Source organism: Phascolarctos cinereus, unplaced genomic scaffold, assembly GCF_003287225.1.
Source record: "Phascolarctos cinereus isolate Bilbo 61053 unplaced genomic scaffold, phaCin_HiC Scaffold_4;HRSCAF=312, whole genome shotgun sequence".
In the NCBI taxonomy this organism is placed as follows: Eukaryota; Metazoa; Chordata; class Mammalia; order Diprotodontia; family Phascolarctidae; genus Phascolarctos; species Phascolarctos cinereus.
In genome coordinates, this window is record NW_027555847.1 from 267,170,802 (window position 1) to 267,189,541 (window position 18,740).

General features: G+C 39.4%; 1 protein-coding gene and 1 long non-coding RNA gene across 4 annotated transcripts in view; one reads left to right on the forward strand and one right to left on the reverse strand.

Moving 5' to 3' along the window:
- The window catches only part of LOC110220472 (stimulated by retinoic acid gene 6 protein-like), a 119,739-nt gene extending 101,501 nt beyond the window's left edge, over window positions 1-18,238 (forward strand). Inside the window, exons 18-22 of one of the 3 annotated variants that reach the window (XM_021004484.2) lie at window positions 9,777-9,823; window positions 11,905-12,142; window positions 12,800-12,999; window positions 13,959-14,075; window positions 17,751-18,238. In XM_021004484.2, the coding sequence (XP_020860143.1) occupies window positions 9,777-9,823; window positions 11,905-12,142; window positions 12,800-12,999; window positions 13,959-14,075; window positions 17,751-18,038 (890 nt within the window). In that variant the 3' untranslated portion in view covers window positions 18,039-18,238. The remainder of the gene's footprint in view (window positions 1-9,776; window positions 9,824-11,904; window positions 12,143-12,799; window positions 13,000-13,958; window positions 14,076-17,750) is intronic. The other 2 variants (XM_021004485.2, XM_021004487.2) reach the window with 2 other exon arrangements.
- The window catches only part of LOC144456890 (uncharacterized), a 192,437-nt gene that overhangs the window by 109,441 nt on the left and 64,256 nt on the right, over window positions 1-18,740 (reverse strand). The gene's annotated exons all lie outside the window — the stretch shown is intronic.

An 18,740-nucleotide genomic window follows, 5' to 3' on the forward strand; every position in this document is an offset into this window, starting at 1 on the left:
GGTTTTTCTGGCCATGCCAACCTATGAAACAAAGAAAAATAATAAATGGACAAAGTGGTGAGAAAAGACATAGAGGAAGCTAAGTATTAGAATTTTTAGACTATCAATAAGTAAAGCTCAGTATTTTTATGTGACTTTAACCAGTCTTACTCTAAATTCAAGATCTTTCTACAACAACCAAAAAGCAAGCATATAGTTGGAGGAGCTAAATTATATCCAACTTGATATTCTTGCTATAAATGAAACCAAGAGAAAGGAAATTATAAAAAAAAAAACCCGCCACCACCACCACCAACAACAACCCAAAACCAAAAAGAAATGAACAACAAAAAAAAAACCTCTTTGGGGAGGCAAAGAAAGGAGTTGACAAAGTGGATTTTAGTGTACACCCAAAGGCACTAGAAACATTATTTCATGGGATACTTGATCATCATATATTGCAATCATATACTGATAAATAATGTATTATAACAATAAGTATTTGCAGAAAGAACACCATGAAAATAATGACTTACACAGCATTAGTCACTGAGGACAAAGAGGTAAAAAGTTCTATGAAGAACTTTATGAGATCCTCTAAATTAAATTAACATATACTTTGATATTTTGTGATTTCCTTGCAAAGGTGAAAAAAGATGAAGATGATGATAGTATGAGATAGAAAGATGTAGATGTACATATAGATATGAAAGCATGGTACAAGAAGAAGAGCAAGAAAATCCAAAAACATAAGAGATCATACAGGATCCCCACGCTTCTATATCACAAACACTTTTTGACAAAGGAATTGACAGATGACAGACGTGGCAAGCACCAGATAATATGACAACATTATGCCATTAGTCTATCTGACTAACGAAATGAAATATGAATAAATGAAAATGAAAAATGAAATAGATTTTAACAGATAAGAAAAGACTTCTGATTGATATAGGAATTATCCCTGAGTTAGTTGTCTGTGCACAGCTAGACCATCAACTTATTGGAGCTAAGATAAAATTATGACTTTTTTGAAAAAGGAAGAAGAAACAATAATAGTGAAAAAATATATGGAAGACAACTGAAATAGCCCTGAACTATTTAAACAATCAACCAACCTTAAAATATTGGAAAATGACAACAGAAATGGCATTGACACTAACTACAGTAGTTTTACACAGAAGTTTAAAATCTATGCAGATCAATAGTCACAAAGCGAGATCAAAAGATCTCAGAAAGTGCCTCAGCCTGCTATCTGATTCATTTGTCACAGGGAGAAAGATGCTGTGAAAGGCAACAACAGATTATAATATAAACTCATTTGTAAAATCTCAGTAGGAGGGTAAAGAATGATTACAGATAATATCATTTAAAGCATAGAGACATAGTAGAGAAGGAAAACCAGTTTAAGGAAAACTTACTAAAATTTCCAACTAAGTAACACCCTCCCAAGGGGATTTAAGGATGAAAACTGAAGGAAGACTATAGAGTAAAAATGGAAAATATTTGCAAAAATCATTATGAGAAACTGTTTTCTCCATCAAGTATAGTATAATCACCACACATGAATCACCACTACAATCCTAGATGTGCTTTTAGAAGAGGTAGATATGGAACTGAAGAGAACAAAAATAGAAAAAGCAATTGGATTGGACAAAATTATTTAAAGGTGATCTGTGCCGGAGGTGACACAATTATGAAAGCACTGAGGGAATCTGAAGGTATCTGAAGAAGGAGAACACACTAAAGTTGCATAAAAAGTATTGGACCTTATTATTCATACGTAAAAAGACAACCAACATATCAATAACTACAGATCTATATGCCTACTCTCCCATGTATACAAAATCTTTATGAATTATTTATACACAAATCAAGGGCTTTCTCAATGAAAGTACTGATAAGAAACAAGTGATATTCAGCAATGGATCACATCTTTGCCAATGTTAATAATAGTAACATCACAATGTGTTTATTATTTGTTGACTATGAAAAAGTATTTGATTCAACAAAAGAAAACAACATGTTACAGGCTTCCACATACACATCAAAATTATCCAAGATAAGGGCAGCTAGCTGGCGCAGTACATAAAGCACCAGCCCTGAATTCAGGAAGAACTGAGTTCAAATCCAGCTTCAGACCAAACACTTGACACTTACTAGCTGTGTGACCCTGGGTGAGTCACTTAACCCCAACTGCCTAAAAAAAAATTATCCAAGATTTCTGGAAGATATATATTATTTTAAAAACCTGTTCAGGGGAAGCTAGGTGGCACAATGGATAAAGCACTAGCCCCAGAGTCATGAGGATCAGAGTTCAAATCCAGCCTCAAACACTTACTAGCTGTGTGACCCTAGGCAAATCACTTAACCCCAACTGCCTCAATAATAAATAAATAAACAAAATAAAACCCTGTTTAACACTTCTCTAATGATAAACATCAGGCAAGGCATAAACGAGGGAAGTGTATGCTCACCAAAGGTGTTTCAACTGTGATCGAACAGATTCATTAGAGTCCTGTGGATGGGGAGCTCCTCCATATGGTTCTTTGTGTGTATGACATCGTGCTAACTGCATGAAACCCCTGAACACTGGAGAGCCTCCTGGAAGAGATCTGTATGCACTCAGAAAAGTTTGAGCAGACCAAATCTTAATGTTTGCACGTTGATTGTACAGATCACAACATGCATTTGCACACACACCTTATAGAGCTCATCCATCAAGATGTATATATAAGACAGACAGTAGAGATGGACAATGAGTTGGGTCCAGAGTCGTACCTCAGGGAGAGAAGGGCCTTTGGGAAACAGCAATGCTCTTCTACTGACCTAACGCTTCCCATGAAAGCAAAGGCCCATCTTTTTTAATACCAACAGTCTACTGTCTTTCCTACATGACACTAAGACACACACCATGGCTGTCTCCAAATAATGCAAAACGAATATCACACAGATGACAACAAAGGGGTTCATAAGGATGTATGCAGACTATCACATATAATCAATGAGGAACTCCAAAAAAGAACAGTAATAAAAAGAATTATATGATACAAAAAGGACATGGGCTTGTCACAGGGTGAGAGAAAAGGAGATAAACAGGTGAGCAGCCAGAGAAGTCTACTGGTGACATGACCCTGGAATGTCAGGAGAAAGTAAAAAAGGTTTCTGGGATGGTGGGTAGACCATCTTTGACAAACTTATGAGAGGAGACGGACAAAAATAATACAAGAAGGCTAGGCCTGGATAAGTTATAATCGAAATTGTTTGAAGGGGCTTTGGAATAGATGAGATCACAGATTCATTTCAGTATCTAAGTAGTTGAAATCAATCTGCCACACTTAGTTCAGGAGTCCCTAATTTTCAGACATATCACCCTCTGTACATATGGCATTCTCAGGAGGATCATTTTCTCAGACAGCTTCTCTAAAGCCACAAAGGAATGTTGATTTCAGCTGAATGCCCAGCTATGCTTTGTGGTACCATCACACAAGTGTCTTCTGATATGAAACAATCAGGGAAAGCCTTGTATTCCAAAGTAAATCTTATATTATATGTATGTATACATATCTGTATATTTTTAAACACAGAAACATACATATGTGTGTATATGTGTATATTAAATACATGCATACATACATATAATATGTATATGTGTATGTGTGTGTGTGTGTGTGTGTGTGTATGTGTGGACATGGGTATGTATCTGTAAGTTTTTACCTTGCCAGACGGCTTTTAGAGAAAGAGTATTTTCCCCTCCACTATATCCAGCTTCATGCAGGTCAAGTGACTACCATTATACGAAAACTCTCAGTTTTAGATTACAGTACAATCGAGATACCTGATCAACTCTCATGATATTGCTCCAAATGCCTTGCTGAGAAACTAGCTTATTTCATATATCATAAACCAACTGCTCTGGGCAAGTCACTTTGTCCCTCTGAGTTTGTTTCCTCATCCCTAAAAATAGTCATAAGAATGACTGCCCTACTTCATAATTACTATGACGATCACACAAAATAATTCATGTAAAGCAATTTATAAGTCACAACATGATGTATAAATGTCAAATCTTATTATTCCAGTTGCACTTAGCCAAAGTATTCTCTTTAATAAACATTCCAAACTTCACCTCTTATCCATTGATAAGGATCATATAACTAAGAGACCAATGTACCTCACTAGCTCCCTAAGGTTTAATGATCATCTCTCTCTAGGTGACACCCAGATATTTATTGTTTATCTATCTTCTGAGCTCCAATCCAGCTATTACCAACTGCATAATGGACATTTCAAACTGATTATTCTATGGGCACCACAACATGTCCTAAAACAGAACTCATTATCCTTTCCCCAGAGCCCAGAACTTCTGAACTTTCTTATTTCCACTGAGGGTGCCACCATCTTTGTATAGGTTGTATCTCTCCCCTCCTCTCCAACCACATTGCCACAGCCCTAGTTCACAGTCTGCCACATACTGCCAAAATGATTTTCCTAAAGCAAAGGTGTAACCATGACACTTCCCAACTCAATAAATTTTAGTGGCTTCCTCCTATGACGCATAGGATCAAACAGAAACTCCTCTGTGTGGCATTTTAAAACCTTTCACTCCTTGGCTCCAGCCTACCTTTCCAGACTTATTATACATTACTCCCTTCACACACACACAAAGCCCTAGTTTCCCTTAATTTTTTCATTTCAATTACTTTTCTGCCATCATTTGGTCAGAGATACTGTTACAGCATCAACTTTTGCCATAACACATGAATGAAAGGTTAGTTAGCAATGTAGATCGAGGAGACCATCAATCAGGCAGCTTACTAATAGCAGATGGACCACCTGACTGACCAGATTCTTATAAGAAAGGAAAGTAAGAAGGGATCATTAATCCTAATGAAATTCTTCTTGACCTTATTATCCTTGCTTCTTTTTTCTTCTCCCTGCCCCCAAAGCGTTGTGTCTAATAATGATTGGTAAGTGGATGAACTTGTAGTTTATAATGTTTACTTACACTTAATTGAAATAACCCTATTCTCCAGAGGACTCTCTGTAAAGAAAGAATCATTTGGAAATCTTTCAAATTACCAATTTATTTATACAGTAATAAAATAATTCAGCTAGGCCTATAAAGAAGGTTATATAAACTATGTAAGATAAATATATACTGAAAAGTCAGAAAGGCTATGAAGCTTGTGAGAACCAATGTAGCCCCTTTTAAGTCACTGACTCTTTCCTAATTCTGCCACCCACCTCATAGCCTTCATTGGCAACAGGACTTGAAATTCATTTCATGATTGTTTATTTGCTTCATCTGCCAATGATAAAGGCTCACTTCCCACTCACCCCTCCCCCCAAAAAAGTGTTTATATATGATAAGAAAGCCAAAGTAGCTTCTGTGGCTGTATTCTCAGAGAGTGTCACTAGGTAAGTGACAAAAATGAGAGATGCTGTGCTGAATGGTTTATCCCTTTAATTCAGTGTGAGTGCTCTCCCCTATACAGGAATACTACTCTCCTTTTAAGATAATACTTTTTTAAAAAAGAAACAACCTTAGCTCTAAGTGTTGTATGTGGCTATCATAACGTAGCTGGGTAGAGAACCTTTAATGTTATTTGAAATGGCATGTTTACTGTTCAATGAAGAGTTTTTATTGTGTGTCCAAGCAAAGATTAGAAGAGTGAAGTTGCAGTTCAGAATATAAGAAATGAGTGAAGAACTAATCTATAATAATCAATAATAATATGAATTGCTTCTGATAAATGAAATATCCTTGAAAGAAAAGGTCTTGTAACTTGCTCTCAAACTGTTTGAATAGCTTACACAGAAAATAAACAATACACTTTTGTATCAAAGTGATTTCCAGCTAAATGTTTCTCTGTACCCACTATCATTTTTAATCAGTTATCTTTCCATTATGTTTAATTTAAGGTTTGGGTTTTTATGGGAGCATGCTATATAGAAGATGACTGAGAAGGCCCCCAAAACTTGGCCCCACAGACCTAAAACTTGAGGGGAAATCTCAAGCGCCTTTCATAATCCCATGTTCCTGAAAAAGGAACACAGCCATGGGGCAAGGAAGTGCTTGGGATTAAATATTGCATGTTTGGTGCAGATAGTGACAGAGACCAGCCAGTTCTGTCAATGTATAATCAGAACTACATACTACTTAAGGTCCAGAGACTGTGCTTTGATTCTCTCTGTTCCCTCCCAAACCTCCTCCCCTAACTAGATGTGGTAGAAGAAGGGAATAATAATGATAATTACATATATACAGCTCTTAAAGGTTTGCAAATTGCTTACATATATTATGATGTTTGATCGTTACAACAACTCTGTGAGCTTGATGCTATTATGCCCATTTTATAGATGGGGAAATAGAGATTGAGAGGTACCAATTTCTTCTTTCCTAGGAGAAAACAGGAAAAATCAATTCCTCAACTTGGCTTTCTATTTTTTTTTTTAAGTAAAAAATTCAAGCATCTCAGACTGTATAAGAAATAATCTCAGCTAACAAAATTCTGATCTGACTTCCTGAGGGTATGCCTTTGAACTGAATCTAACTGCTTTTACAACATGGGAGAGTTGAATGAAAATAGTTAGTTGTAAGTTGTCCATTCAACTCTCCTCAGGTGTTTCACAGAAGTAAAGTAAGATATGATTTGTAAGTGGTCTGTGGTAATACTAATTCCTTTGGAAATGAACAAAACTTCTAAAATGCTGGTGATGCCTAAGTGAAGAAAAAACATGGGGTCACACAATTTTCATTATTGTAATAATTACAGGCCTTTTCCCTTTCAAGCTTGCCATCAAACTAATAACTTGACTTAAATATAGCACTAACCTCCTTACAGTCACTAGAATTGTTCTCCTAACCTTTTGCTGGTCTACACTATATAAGAGATCCAAACTGCCCTCTTTCCAAACAGGCCCGTTGAAAATAAGCTGCTATTTCTCAGGACCATTTGCATCTTAAGATGACAAAAAGATAGCACTAATATATAAAGTCATATTAAATAATTTTTTTGGATTGCTATTTCAGGCGAGGTGGAAGAATTCTTGGACTTGGAGTAGGCAAAGGTTTCCTTCTACCCTTCTAGATCTATGTGAACTTTCCCTCTTCCTCTGGACTCCAAATAAACACCCTCAGACCTCAAGTTGCAGTATTGTGGCACCTCATACTGATGTGCACATGTATAAATGCAGGATAAAAGGACTAAGGAAATATTGGGGAAAAATGGGGAGAGGAGGTAAAAGTTCTCCTTGAAACAAGGCGCAAAGGATATGGAGACAGCAATTGGCAGGTTTCTTTTCTACTTCCCTCTTTCTGGCCAGCATCCAAAAGTTTGGATCATCTGTTCACACTTGTGGATAGCTTGGATAATTTGCTTGTTTTTCACACATATTAATTTCACTTGGCCCTCAATGATCCTGTGTGCCAGACAGTAAAAAGTATTTATCCCTATCTTACAGATAAAGAAACACTTTTGTGGTTCAGTTATTTTTCAGTCACGTCTGACTTTGTGGCCCCATGTGGGGTTGTCTTGGCAAAGAAACCAGAGTGGTTTGCCATTTCCTTCTCCAGGACGTTTTACAGACAAGGAAACTGAGGCCAACAAGGTCAGGTGACTTGCCCAGGGTCACTAAGTAACTGAGGCTGAATTTGGACTTGGGTCTTCCTGGCTCCAGGCCTGGTGCTCTAGCCCACTGTACCACCTAGGAACAAACTACATCATTAAATGTGCCTACCCAACATTACAGCTGTGGCAGAACTCAAACCCAGATGTTCTTGCCATTATACTGCAGGGCCACACATGCTCTTCTGCTGAGAGGAATTCACTAGAGGACTTCCATCCAATATAATGTAATATCTCTTTGAGATTCATGTAATTCGTCATACTTTCCTTTTAGATATTCCTTAAGAGTCTGGCCAATGTGGTGGATCTTTAATAAACTTTATCTTTCACTGAAAAGAAGGCTTGGGCTGAATTCATTCAGGCAGGACCTGTGTGTTGTGATTTTCGGGTCCCAGCATCCCTAAACCTCTAAACTTCAAAATATAGTTCCCGGACCAGGAAAAACTGCTTAATCCCAAGCTTTTCTCCAGCCAAGACTGGAAGATATGTAAGCCTTCTCCCTCCTCCCCCAATCCCTTTCTTGCCCTGCAGTTGGCAGATTTCCAGGTACCTGGTAAGGCTTGGCTTGGAAGTGCTTTTAAGCCTGACCTCCAAGGACCCAGTAGGTCAGACAGCTACGAGACTGTCTTTTATGCTCTCAGTCTAGTTGTTCTGTTTGAGGCCATGCACCAGGGCACACCTTCGGACTCCCTGTCTGGAAGTGTAGGCCCAATCCTCTCAATTCTCTTGGCACTAGAGAATTGGGAAAACTTCAGGTACTATTTTGGGCTTTGGGGGTTTTTTTTGTTTTGTTTTGTTTCCTGAGGCTTATTCCCAAATCCTCCTTTAAGGAGGGAGGCACTTCCAGCCCCCCCCACCCACAAAGGGTCAATCCTCCTTCATTCCCAAAGATTTGTCTTTGGGCTGTCTTTTACAAAATTAGGAAAAATTTAGTTTCCCTAAGGAACTCGAAAAGAAAAGGCTGGTGTTCTTTTGCAACACTGTTTGGCCTCAGTGTCACCTGGAAAATTATAAGGCATGGCCTATTTTGGGGACATTACAGCAAAATATTCTGAGTTAGAAGGATATTGTAGCAGAGAAGGAAAATAGGTGGAGATTCCCTACACAATGACTTTAGTTGAACTTTCTCATGACTCCATTCTCAGATGATTATAAGAAGCTAGTAGCTAGAGGGGCCCCACTAATGGAAAATGGGGATCAACTAGACTTTTTGGATGATCTTCTTCTTATGGATCCCAGGGCAACAGCACCCCACACTATGTAATTCCCAAGCTCCTGTCTCTACTCCATTCTCCCCCAACCCTTCCCTCTGTTCCCCATTTCCCCCAATACCTCCTGCTGTTCCCCATTCTCTCTTGACCCCTCCTGCTGCTACCCATTCTCTCCTCCCCTTGTTTCCCAAGATCCCCCCCTCCTCAGTCTACCCCTCTTTTCCCTTGGTTTTCCTTCCCTTTTTCTCTAGCCCACCCCCCCTTCATTTCCTGCCTCATTCACCTTCCATGTCTCCTACCTTGAATTTCCTCCCCAGGCCCATACCCCCAAGGCAACCCCTACTAGGGCTTTGGACAAGGGTCTCACCTTGGCACTTCCTCCCCTGTCTCTTCCCACTCCTCCAGTGCCAGCTAATCTTTCCCTTGCCAGCTGGGTCCCCCCCTCACCTTGCAATCCAGTCCAGATTTCCTATCTTCCTTCCTCCCAAGCACCCCACCCCTTCCACAGTGCCTTCAGGGCTTTTTCCCCTAATGGATGTGCCTGCCTCCCCTACTGGGATAATTAGAGTCCGTGTTCCATTCTCTGTCAGACCTCTTTCAGGTTAAAGAGAAACTGGGGCAATAGTTAGAAGATCCTACTAAGTTTACTGAGCACTTCAGGGACATTTCCCTACAATTCGAGCTTTCTTGGGGTGATTTGCATGTCCTCTTCATCTATTACACCACTGAGGAGAAGAAGGGAATCTGGGAATCTGAATTCAATGTAGTCATTTCTTGTGAAATAGAAACTTCCCTTGAATTGATCACTTTTTTTTTAAAGGGAGAAGGAAAAATTAGAGGTGATAGTTTAATTGCTCTTGGCCCAAAGACCTGTCACTATTGGTACTAGTTTACTTATTAGAGGCTATGTCCATCAATACCTTCAGCTTTTAACTAATTATGCTTTTATTTTCAGCTTCAAGTGAGCCTGTCAGCCAAGAGAGAATAAGCGGACCACAGGAGGTAATTTTTACTAATAGTTTGAACTAATTCAGATTCTGCTATGAAAACAATCCAGCCCTGGGTCTAATGTTTCAAAAACATCTCAGTTTATAGCATCCTATTAGAACTTGGCACTGAGTTCATTACAAGAAAGAAGTAATTAGAAAGCCTAGGTGTGTTGAATATAGTCCACAGTGGCCTTTTATAGGCTTTATAGCCCTTCTAAACTTTTTAAACAATTTCCTTTTAAAATCAAGAGCTTGTGATCAAGAGCTGGTAGAATGAAGAAGGGCTCTATACAAGTTCCTTTTTTCAAGTGAGTATTTGAAGAGGAACTAACTTGAATATATTAGTGTTGTCTACACTAACCAAGGGCTGAAAACTGAAGAGGACAGATAACAGATAAGCTAACACATAAAGAGAATAAACTTGAAACTGGTATAAAATATAGAGAGTGAGCCACCATCAACAGGTGAAACATTTGACTAAAAGGAAAACTTATCAGCAAGGTAAAATATCAAGTTTTTTTCATCTACAAGAGGGAAATTCATAGCCCTCTCCTCTGTACTAACTGATCACAACATTCAAAGCAGTTCTGGGAAGGGCTGGGGAGAGAATGGAGTTAGCTACCTACTCCATGCCATTTGATCCTTACAAACACCTTTGAGGTAGGTGCTATTTTTCATCCTCATTTTACAGCTGAGAAAACTGAGGCAGACACATTGTGACTTGCCCAGAATCATACAGTTAGTAAATATCTGAGGTCAGATTTGAGCTCCAGTCTTCTGACTCCAGGCCCAGAGCTCCCCAGCTTCACCTATAAGGAAGGTAATAAAGTATAAGCAAAGGCAACATCAAGATCTTGGGAAGGACCAGCTAGTCTCTTCCCATCAAGGATAAGAGGGTTCCTTCAGAAGGGCTGTGGTGCTTTGAACCTGCTCCTTTATCAGCCATTCAGTTTCATACATCAAGACATACCCAAACCCCATTTCTATGAGGAGTGGTCACAGCAAACTTGGTGAGCCTTGAACCCCAGGCTGCCACCCTTATGTGGAGCCAACTCTATTCTCACCCCAAACATATTCCTCTTTTTTCTCCTTTGAACGCCATGTTTCATCACCACCACCACCAAACCAAATTACAGGTTTCCCTTGCTTTCTGTCTTTTATGGCTAGCATCTGATATCTACTTCCATACTGAGTTGTGTAACCTGAACTTTTGTTTCTTTGAATATAATTAGATTCTTATCCAGTTTATCCATCTCTCTTCTCTCAGAACTATACATGCCTCTCTCTACTCCTTCATTAAATGGATAGTCCAAAAGAAATTCCCCTTCCAACTATTTTTTTGCCACTGAACCTTGAGCCTTCATGTTAAAAAACCTCAAAATACAAACAAAATGCACATATGAACACAAATTCGAAGTAGTGTTAGATAAGAGAGGGCTATGAAATTACTGGAAGAAACTTGAAATTGCTAAATATTTTTGAGGGTAAACTAGATCCTTTTTTTGGTCTATTTTGTCTAATAGAAGCTCAAAAAAAAAGTTAACACAAGTGCCTACTACATAAAAAGACAACTGCTAGAGACACAAAGATGGGAACATTTCCTGACATCTGTTCAGGTAGATGTTGTCAGCATTTTTAAATTCCTATGAATTCTGAGAAGGCCTTCCTAATATTTAAAATAGATTTCCCCAAGTAGCAAAGGTCACAAGCATCAAGAAAATTGAGATAACAGAATGTGTAATCTAGTAGATCCCAAAAATCTAGTTTGGTTGAAACACAGTATGTACTAGCACATGTTTGTGAATATGAAAAAGCTAAAAAACAGGATGGTACCGAATCAAAGCATGTTAAGAGCCTAAGGAGGGGTGAGGAGCCTGCAGCCTAGAGGCCACATGTGGCCATCTAGGTCCTCAAGTGCAGCCCTTTGACTGAATCCAAACTCTACAGAAAAAATCTCATTTATAGAAAGTTTTGTTCTATAAAACTTGGCCTACATCAAAAGGCCATACCCAAGGACCTGGAAGGTCACAAGTGGCTTTGAGGCCACCTGTTCCCCACCCCTAGAAGGCATTATAATTTTTTTTCTCTTTCTAGAAACCACCTTTATCTAAAGAGATCATATTTGACAAAGCTCAACCATCAAAAGAAACTGATTCATTAATGAATGCCAGTGGTAATGACTCCATTATGGAAGATGCCACAAGCATCACTGCTGTTTCCACAAGATCTGAGTCTGAAGAGAAAATCTTGTCTGAAATCCAAGAAGAGAAACAAACACTAGAAGAATTAAAAGTGACTATGGACACATGCCTCCCAATTTCACAGGACATGGGTTAGTGAATATCAAGCTAGATAGAACTCCTCTGGTCTTCTCCCTTATTTAGTCCTGCATTTGAGTATGAAATAGTCTGGCTAATTCCTGATTAGACTGTTCTTGATTGTACCCTATGATTTAGTCATCTAGCTCCCTTTACATATAAAGCTGCTACTAATCACTTGCCTATAAGTTTATCTTTAAGAGTAGAACAGTCTTATAGCTGTCACATATTTAGCCCTGAATGAGAATCTGATGTTTTATGATTCTAGTGCACGATGCCTTGGTTCAAGAAAACAGGACATCCTTATGGATTTGGTCATGTAGCATAATTTAGCTTTCCTCACAGCTGAAGCAAAGGGAACATCCTATTGATTGTCAAGGTCTCTAAGATGGACTTCCTATTAGTTCTCAACCCCTCTTAATTCTATTGTACCTTCCCTCTGTTAATTGTGTCCTGTTTACCATGAATATAGCTTACTCTGCATATATTTGTTTGCATGTTGTCTCTCCCATTAGATTGTAAGATCCTTGAGGGGAGGGATGATCTTTTACTGCCTCTTGTACCCCCATCCTTTAGGACAGTACCTGACACATAGTTGGTGCTTAGCAAATGTTTATTAAGTATGTTATTGTAGCAGAATCATTAATGATCTGTTTAAAAATTCAAAATAGCTAATATTCAAGAATCATCAGAGGAAGATGGAGATTATCTTAGAAACAAATCATCAAGAGAAGAAGGCTATTTCACATCACTAGGTTCTCTGCCAAGCAACCTCCAGCCCCAGGCATATAAGCATGCATTGGAAAATATCAGAGGTGCCAAGAACAACATCAGAAAACTCTTGTACCAGCTCTATGAAGCAATTGAATTGGTAGGATTTTCTATGCTCTAAGTTACTTCTGAACCCAACCAGTTCCTTCCTAATAGTTTTACAGATTCCAAGTTGGAAGGGACCTCAAGGTTGCAGATTCCCCACCCCTGCCTAGTCCCTCTCCATATAGCAATTTCAAAAGCAGTGTCCCAACTTCTGTTTAATGCCCTAGTAAAGAAGAACCCATTCATTATTTCTCAAGGCAGCCCATTATCAGGACACTTTGAATATTGGTAAGTCAACCCCACTGTTCCCTACACAAAATTCCCTTATGTGTAAATCTGCCTTTAGCTATAGCTTCTATATTCATCCCTACCACCCCCATTTTTCCTACTAGGAGCAATGGATGAACAACAAAAACCCCTAACCTCTAGTCCATGTTAGCTCATTCAAGTACTTTACAATCTTCCTTTCTCTAGACTAGACATTGTCTGTTCATCTGACATGGTCTTAAGGCCTCTCAACATTCTGACTGTTCCTTTGCTCTCTGCTATATCTCAATGGTGTTCTTAAAATATAATGCCCAGAACTGATCATATTAGAAACATTTAGCTCTGCTCAGAGCTTATACCCTATGCTGGGGACACTGCCTCTCGATGCTGCCTGACATTGTATAAGTTTGATGGATATTGAACTTAGTCATTAAGCCCCACTGCCAGGTCTTTACCTTGCTAAAAGTAGCAAGGTAGACCAGGAGGTGCAGAGGCAGTTGTACGTGTGGGTGATAAGGGGATGTTAAAATGATAGAAGCAAGCTTGCTTCTAGATTCCACTTAGCCATGTAGCCTTTCCATTATGGCAGTTGTCTTTTTATGGCATTTACAAGAGGATAACCTCCAACTATAGAGAAGGAAGGATAAATTTCTGACTCCTTCATAAATCCAGCATGCTTCAATTCTGAAGAACACCATCATAAGGCAGATCTGTATCTTCAAGCTTTCCAATGCTTTGTTCCACCAGACTTATCAAAGTAAGCAAGGTTCTGAGGATCGGCAGAATTACCATAAGGCCTTATTTGAGCTGTGGATCAATTGGAATAGGAGCCAGTCTGAAAATATGGATGATGATGATACACAGGTATCAGACTTATAGACACATGGAACATTAATGTCAAACTGGTATCTGTTTGGGGATCAGACAAGGAACCTCATGAACTTTTGCCTCTATGAACTACAAATGCCTAATTGCCTTAAGCTTCAAAGGGCATTGAACTAGGAAGACTTTACTACACAAATATTGGAGGATAGTGAGAAGTTACAAATGGGGGAATTGGGAAAGGTCTACCATAGGAAAATAGTACAAGAACTAAACCTTGAAGTCAAGCAGGGACTCTCATGACATAAGGATAAAAGTATTTTCTAGGCATGTAAGTAGTCTATCTTGTTTGAAGGTAGGAATCCCAACTTTGGGGTAACAAGAAGTAAGTAGCTTGGGTGGAACTGAATATATAAAAGGGGAGAAGGAAAGTAAAATATACCTAGAAAGGTAAATAAAAAATGGATTGTGAAAAAAAAAATCCTAGAGGTAAGAGAAAACCATGCAAAGTTCCCAAGCAAGGATATGATAGGCTTCTGCTTTCGGAAGATTACTTGGGGTGCCTTGTGGAAACTGATGAGAGAGAGAGAGAGCCGAGAGAGAGCCGAGAGAGAGCCGAGAGAGAGCCGAGAGAGACGAGAGAGAGACGAGAGAGAGACGAGAGAGACAGTCTGGGTAAGGCAACAAGGGTCTGAACCAGGGTGGGGGCATTATAAGTAGTAGGGAACAGGTGGAAGATGTGGAATGGATAAGACTCTACAACTGGACATGGGGGTGGTGAGGAGAATGAGGAAGCAGGGATAATGACAAGGCTGAAAACTGAAGGTAACTAAAAGAATGGTGTTGGCCACTAGGTAAGGCCTGAAGGCAATGTGTGTATAGATATAGATATAGATTTTTTTTTGCTTTTAGGCAATTGGGGTTAAGTGACTTGCCCAGGGTCACACAGCTAGTAAGTGTTAAGTGTTTGGTCTGAGGCTGGATTTGAACTCAGGTTCTCCTGACTTCAAGGCTGGTGCTCTATCCATTGTGCCACCTAGCTGCCCTGGCAATGTATATTTTTAATGGAGATAATGAGAACAGATTAAGATGAATTGGTAAACAACATGGTATGTTTCTAACATGCCATATGAAACACATTAAAAGCCCTTATCTTCAGGAAGTCTTGGATTTTAGTGCCTTTTAAAATGATATTCTATAAAACTCAAGAGCTTAAGGCACCTATACAGCCCACAGGTCTGACTTACTATGCTAACTAGGGGTAATTGTGTCCAACAAATCATAGACTAAAAAATGGTACCATGTTCTTAGAGTTCAAGGTAAACTCATAATTCTGAGACGTCAACACTCTTAATAGTACTTTGGTTCCCAATTATTTGTTTATTAACAACCCTAGCTGACTTTGAAACTTTCTGGATCCCTCAGAAGCCCTAGTGAACCCTCTATCTAAAGTATCAATAAACGAATAGTTTATCTTTGTAGGCATACCTATGATTCACTTGATAGATATTCATGGCTTCTGTAGTTTTCATGGATACTAAATGTAGTAAGTGAAAATAAAATGGCAAAAATATAACAAAATGTTTTAAGATGAACTGGAGAGGATTTAATGGAGGATAGGGGCTTCTGCTAGACCTGAAAAAGGGTAAATTGAGAAGGGGAAAGAAAGTAATCCCCAGGATAGTGACTTGAAAGGTACAGAGATTTTTCAGTATCATCCAGGCAGCTGGATTATGACTCTTCAAATCTGGTGGGAGCTATTTTCTAATTCGGGAGGGGGGGCTGTTGTCAGAAATCTGGCTTTTAAATGTTTCTCTGCAGGAAGATTGTCTTGCCTCTCCTTTTTGGGAGATGAGATGGGAAACTAGGGAGAATGTCAGGTTAGGAATAAAGGAAAGTATTCTAGGGATAAGACTATTAAGGCTCTTGGGAAACCTGTCAGGTATTTTGTTTTTTGTCTCCTATTCTGCTATGTAAGAAGCTGTATCTAGGTGACCACTCCTTAATATGCAGAAGAAATAAGTATAAAAACCAACCTTCATCTGGTGTAGCTAGGTGACAAGGGTCATATGAATCTGGACTCTAGCAGGCCCAGGGTATTTGAAGGAAGCAGAGACTGGGGTAAAACTGAGCCAAGTAATTTTACTTGGGGAGGGGAAAGATCAGCCAGAGCTCCAGAGATGACAAGCAACAAGTAACTAGATAGAAAGGAGCGAACTACAAAAGACAAACTGCTTGCTGAGTTGCAGTTGTAGCAGAAAGAGCAAAGAAGTAATATCCCAGTTCTTCCTGACACTGTGTTGGGTGTTTGAGAGCAGGAGCAGTCAGCTTTGGAGAAGGCATCAAGGTGTGTAGCTTCAGGAAAAAGCTAGATTTCATGAAGTACCAGAACATGCAGAAGGAATATAAGGAGAAAGACCTAGAATCAAAAGGTCATAGATAAGAAAGAGCTGAAAGGACTCTTGGAGGCATCCTTTTACCAAACAAAGAAAGAAACAAGGGCCTTTGGAAGTTTTAACTTTCCAAGCTCCGAGAGGAGCCAGGATTGAAACTTGGGTCTTGTGACTCCCAAGTTATGGGATCTTCCTCCAAAACTACAAAAAAGACCCCCAGGGGGAAGAGAGGAAGACCAGGACAGATAAGGTTAGAGCTGAGTTTATTACAGATTGTGAAGAGGTATCCCAGATATAAGTCATCTTTGCTGATCCTGCACAAGCAGGTTCCGCAGGCCAGGTGGCTCATATGAGAGAGGCAGGAAGAAAATGACTCAAGAGAAGGCCCTTGTGTGACCATGGGCAAGTCACTTAACCTCGATTGCCTCACCATAAAAAAAGAGAGAAAGGCCTGACCTCCACAGGACGTTCAGACACAGCCCAAAGAAAAAGAGAATGACGGGAAATAAGTAGCTGGTAGTAGGAGGGGGGAGAAGTAGGAAGTCAACACCTGGAGCCTAGCACTCATCACATCATGCTAATTCTAGCTATGGACCATAACAGTACGTTAAGATGCCTCACAGGGGCAGCTAGGTGGCACAGTGGATAGAACACTTGCCCTCAGACACTTACTAGCTGTGTGACCCTGATCACGACCAATTGCTTCCTCCTCCCCCCCCCCAAAAAAAAATGACCTGGCCTTATTGTGGAGACTGGAATAAGAAAATCAGTTGGAGAGAGGGAATGCAGGGTATTGACATAATCTATCTGACAGGGTACTGAAGCAGGATAATAGCAAGGAAGACAAAGAGATCCTTTCAGTCAATAGATCTTAACAACTGATTTTTCCTTTTCCTATAATTTTTTCCCCCAATCCAAAGATGACTTTTGAACCTGAGTGACTAGAAGAATGGTGGTACTAATAACAGGAAAGGGAACCTAAAGAAGTTGCTACAGTTGGCAAAAACTTTGGAATTCATCAAATTTATTTTGCAGATGAGGACTGAGGTACAAAACATCTTCACCACAGTCCCATGGGAAATAGGGAAGAGTAGGGGGTTTGAATCAACCAGTCCAGGACTCAAAAAATGTGTCAACTATTTCCAATTACCTACTGGATATTTATGTCTGTACAAGTATGAGTGTGTAGCTTCTAAATCTACACAAAAGCAATTAAAGGAGTTGATAGAAGGCAGAGGATGTTATAAGGCCTTTTTTCAGAAAACTAGAATTTGTGCAGTAACTGCATACTTACTAAGCTCTTTATGTCCTAACTTTCTTGCAGCTCCTGGAAATTCGGACTCTGGACATGTCCAACAACATTACCCAGAAATTACAGTTGGCCTTCATGGACCTCATGCCTAAAGTCCAAGGTCTCCCAAGCAGCCTACAAGACAAGCTCCAACAGGCCTGCTATGACATGCAGGAGCTTCATACCACCTTTTCCCTAAGTAATGGATTTGAAGATCTAGACAAGCATCATCTGACCCAGAGCAAGTTTAAGCTGACCCAAGCCCAGGGAAGTATAGAAGAACTGTTTTGTTTCTTAGAGGATAGTATTCCTTCTGGTTAGAGTGTAGAACCACTTTTCCCCCACTGAATATCCCTTCACAGGTATGGTACTTCCTAAAGAAAAATAACATCTTGAATTGTGATATGGAATTGGGCTGATATTTTCAGGTTCCTGACAAGCAGTCTTCTGCTAGTTTACAGTTAATAACTGCACTCTGTATACATTTCAAATTATGTAAATAAAGTTATATTGAAAATTAATTTATTCAGCCCTTGTGGGCTATTTAAATGCAAAATAGATCATAGATTTGAGGTAGCAAAGGGTAGAGTTCAGGACCCGGAATCAGGAAGTCACAAATTCAAATATGACCTTGGACCTTCAATAGCTGTGTGACCTAGGGTGGGTCATTTAACCCCTATTTGCCTATGTTTCCTCATCTATAAAATTATTATAGCAGTACCTACCTCTCAGTGTTGAAGGAAAGCCCAAATGAGATAACTGTAGAGTGCTTAGCACACAGCATCTGATACAGTGTGATTTTTTTTTTCCCCATACATTAGAGGGGCCTATTCCAGGCCATGAATTTCCTTGAATTCTCTACCACCACTCCCCCTGCCTTGAAGGGGGAGGAGCAGCAGGATGGAGAAAATCCAAAGGCTCTTGGTGCAAAGTGACCTGTCTATTTTGGAGATAATGAGATTAGTTCTTGAGGGTTTTAGTTTAGGGCAAAGGTATTAGTTCCTTGTGGCTTCTTTTCTCAGC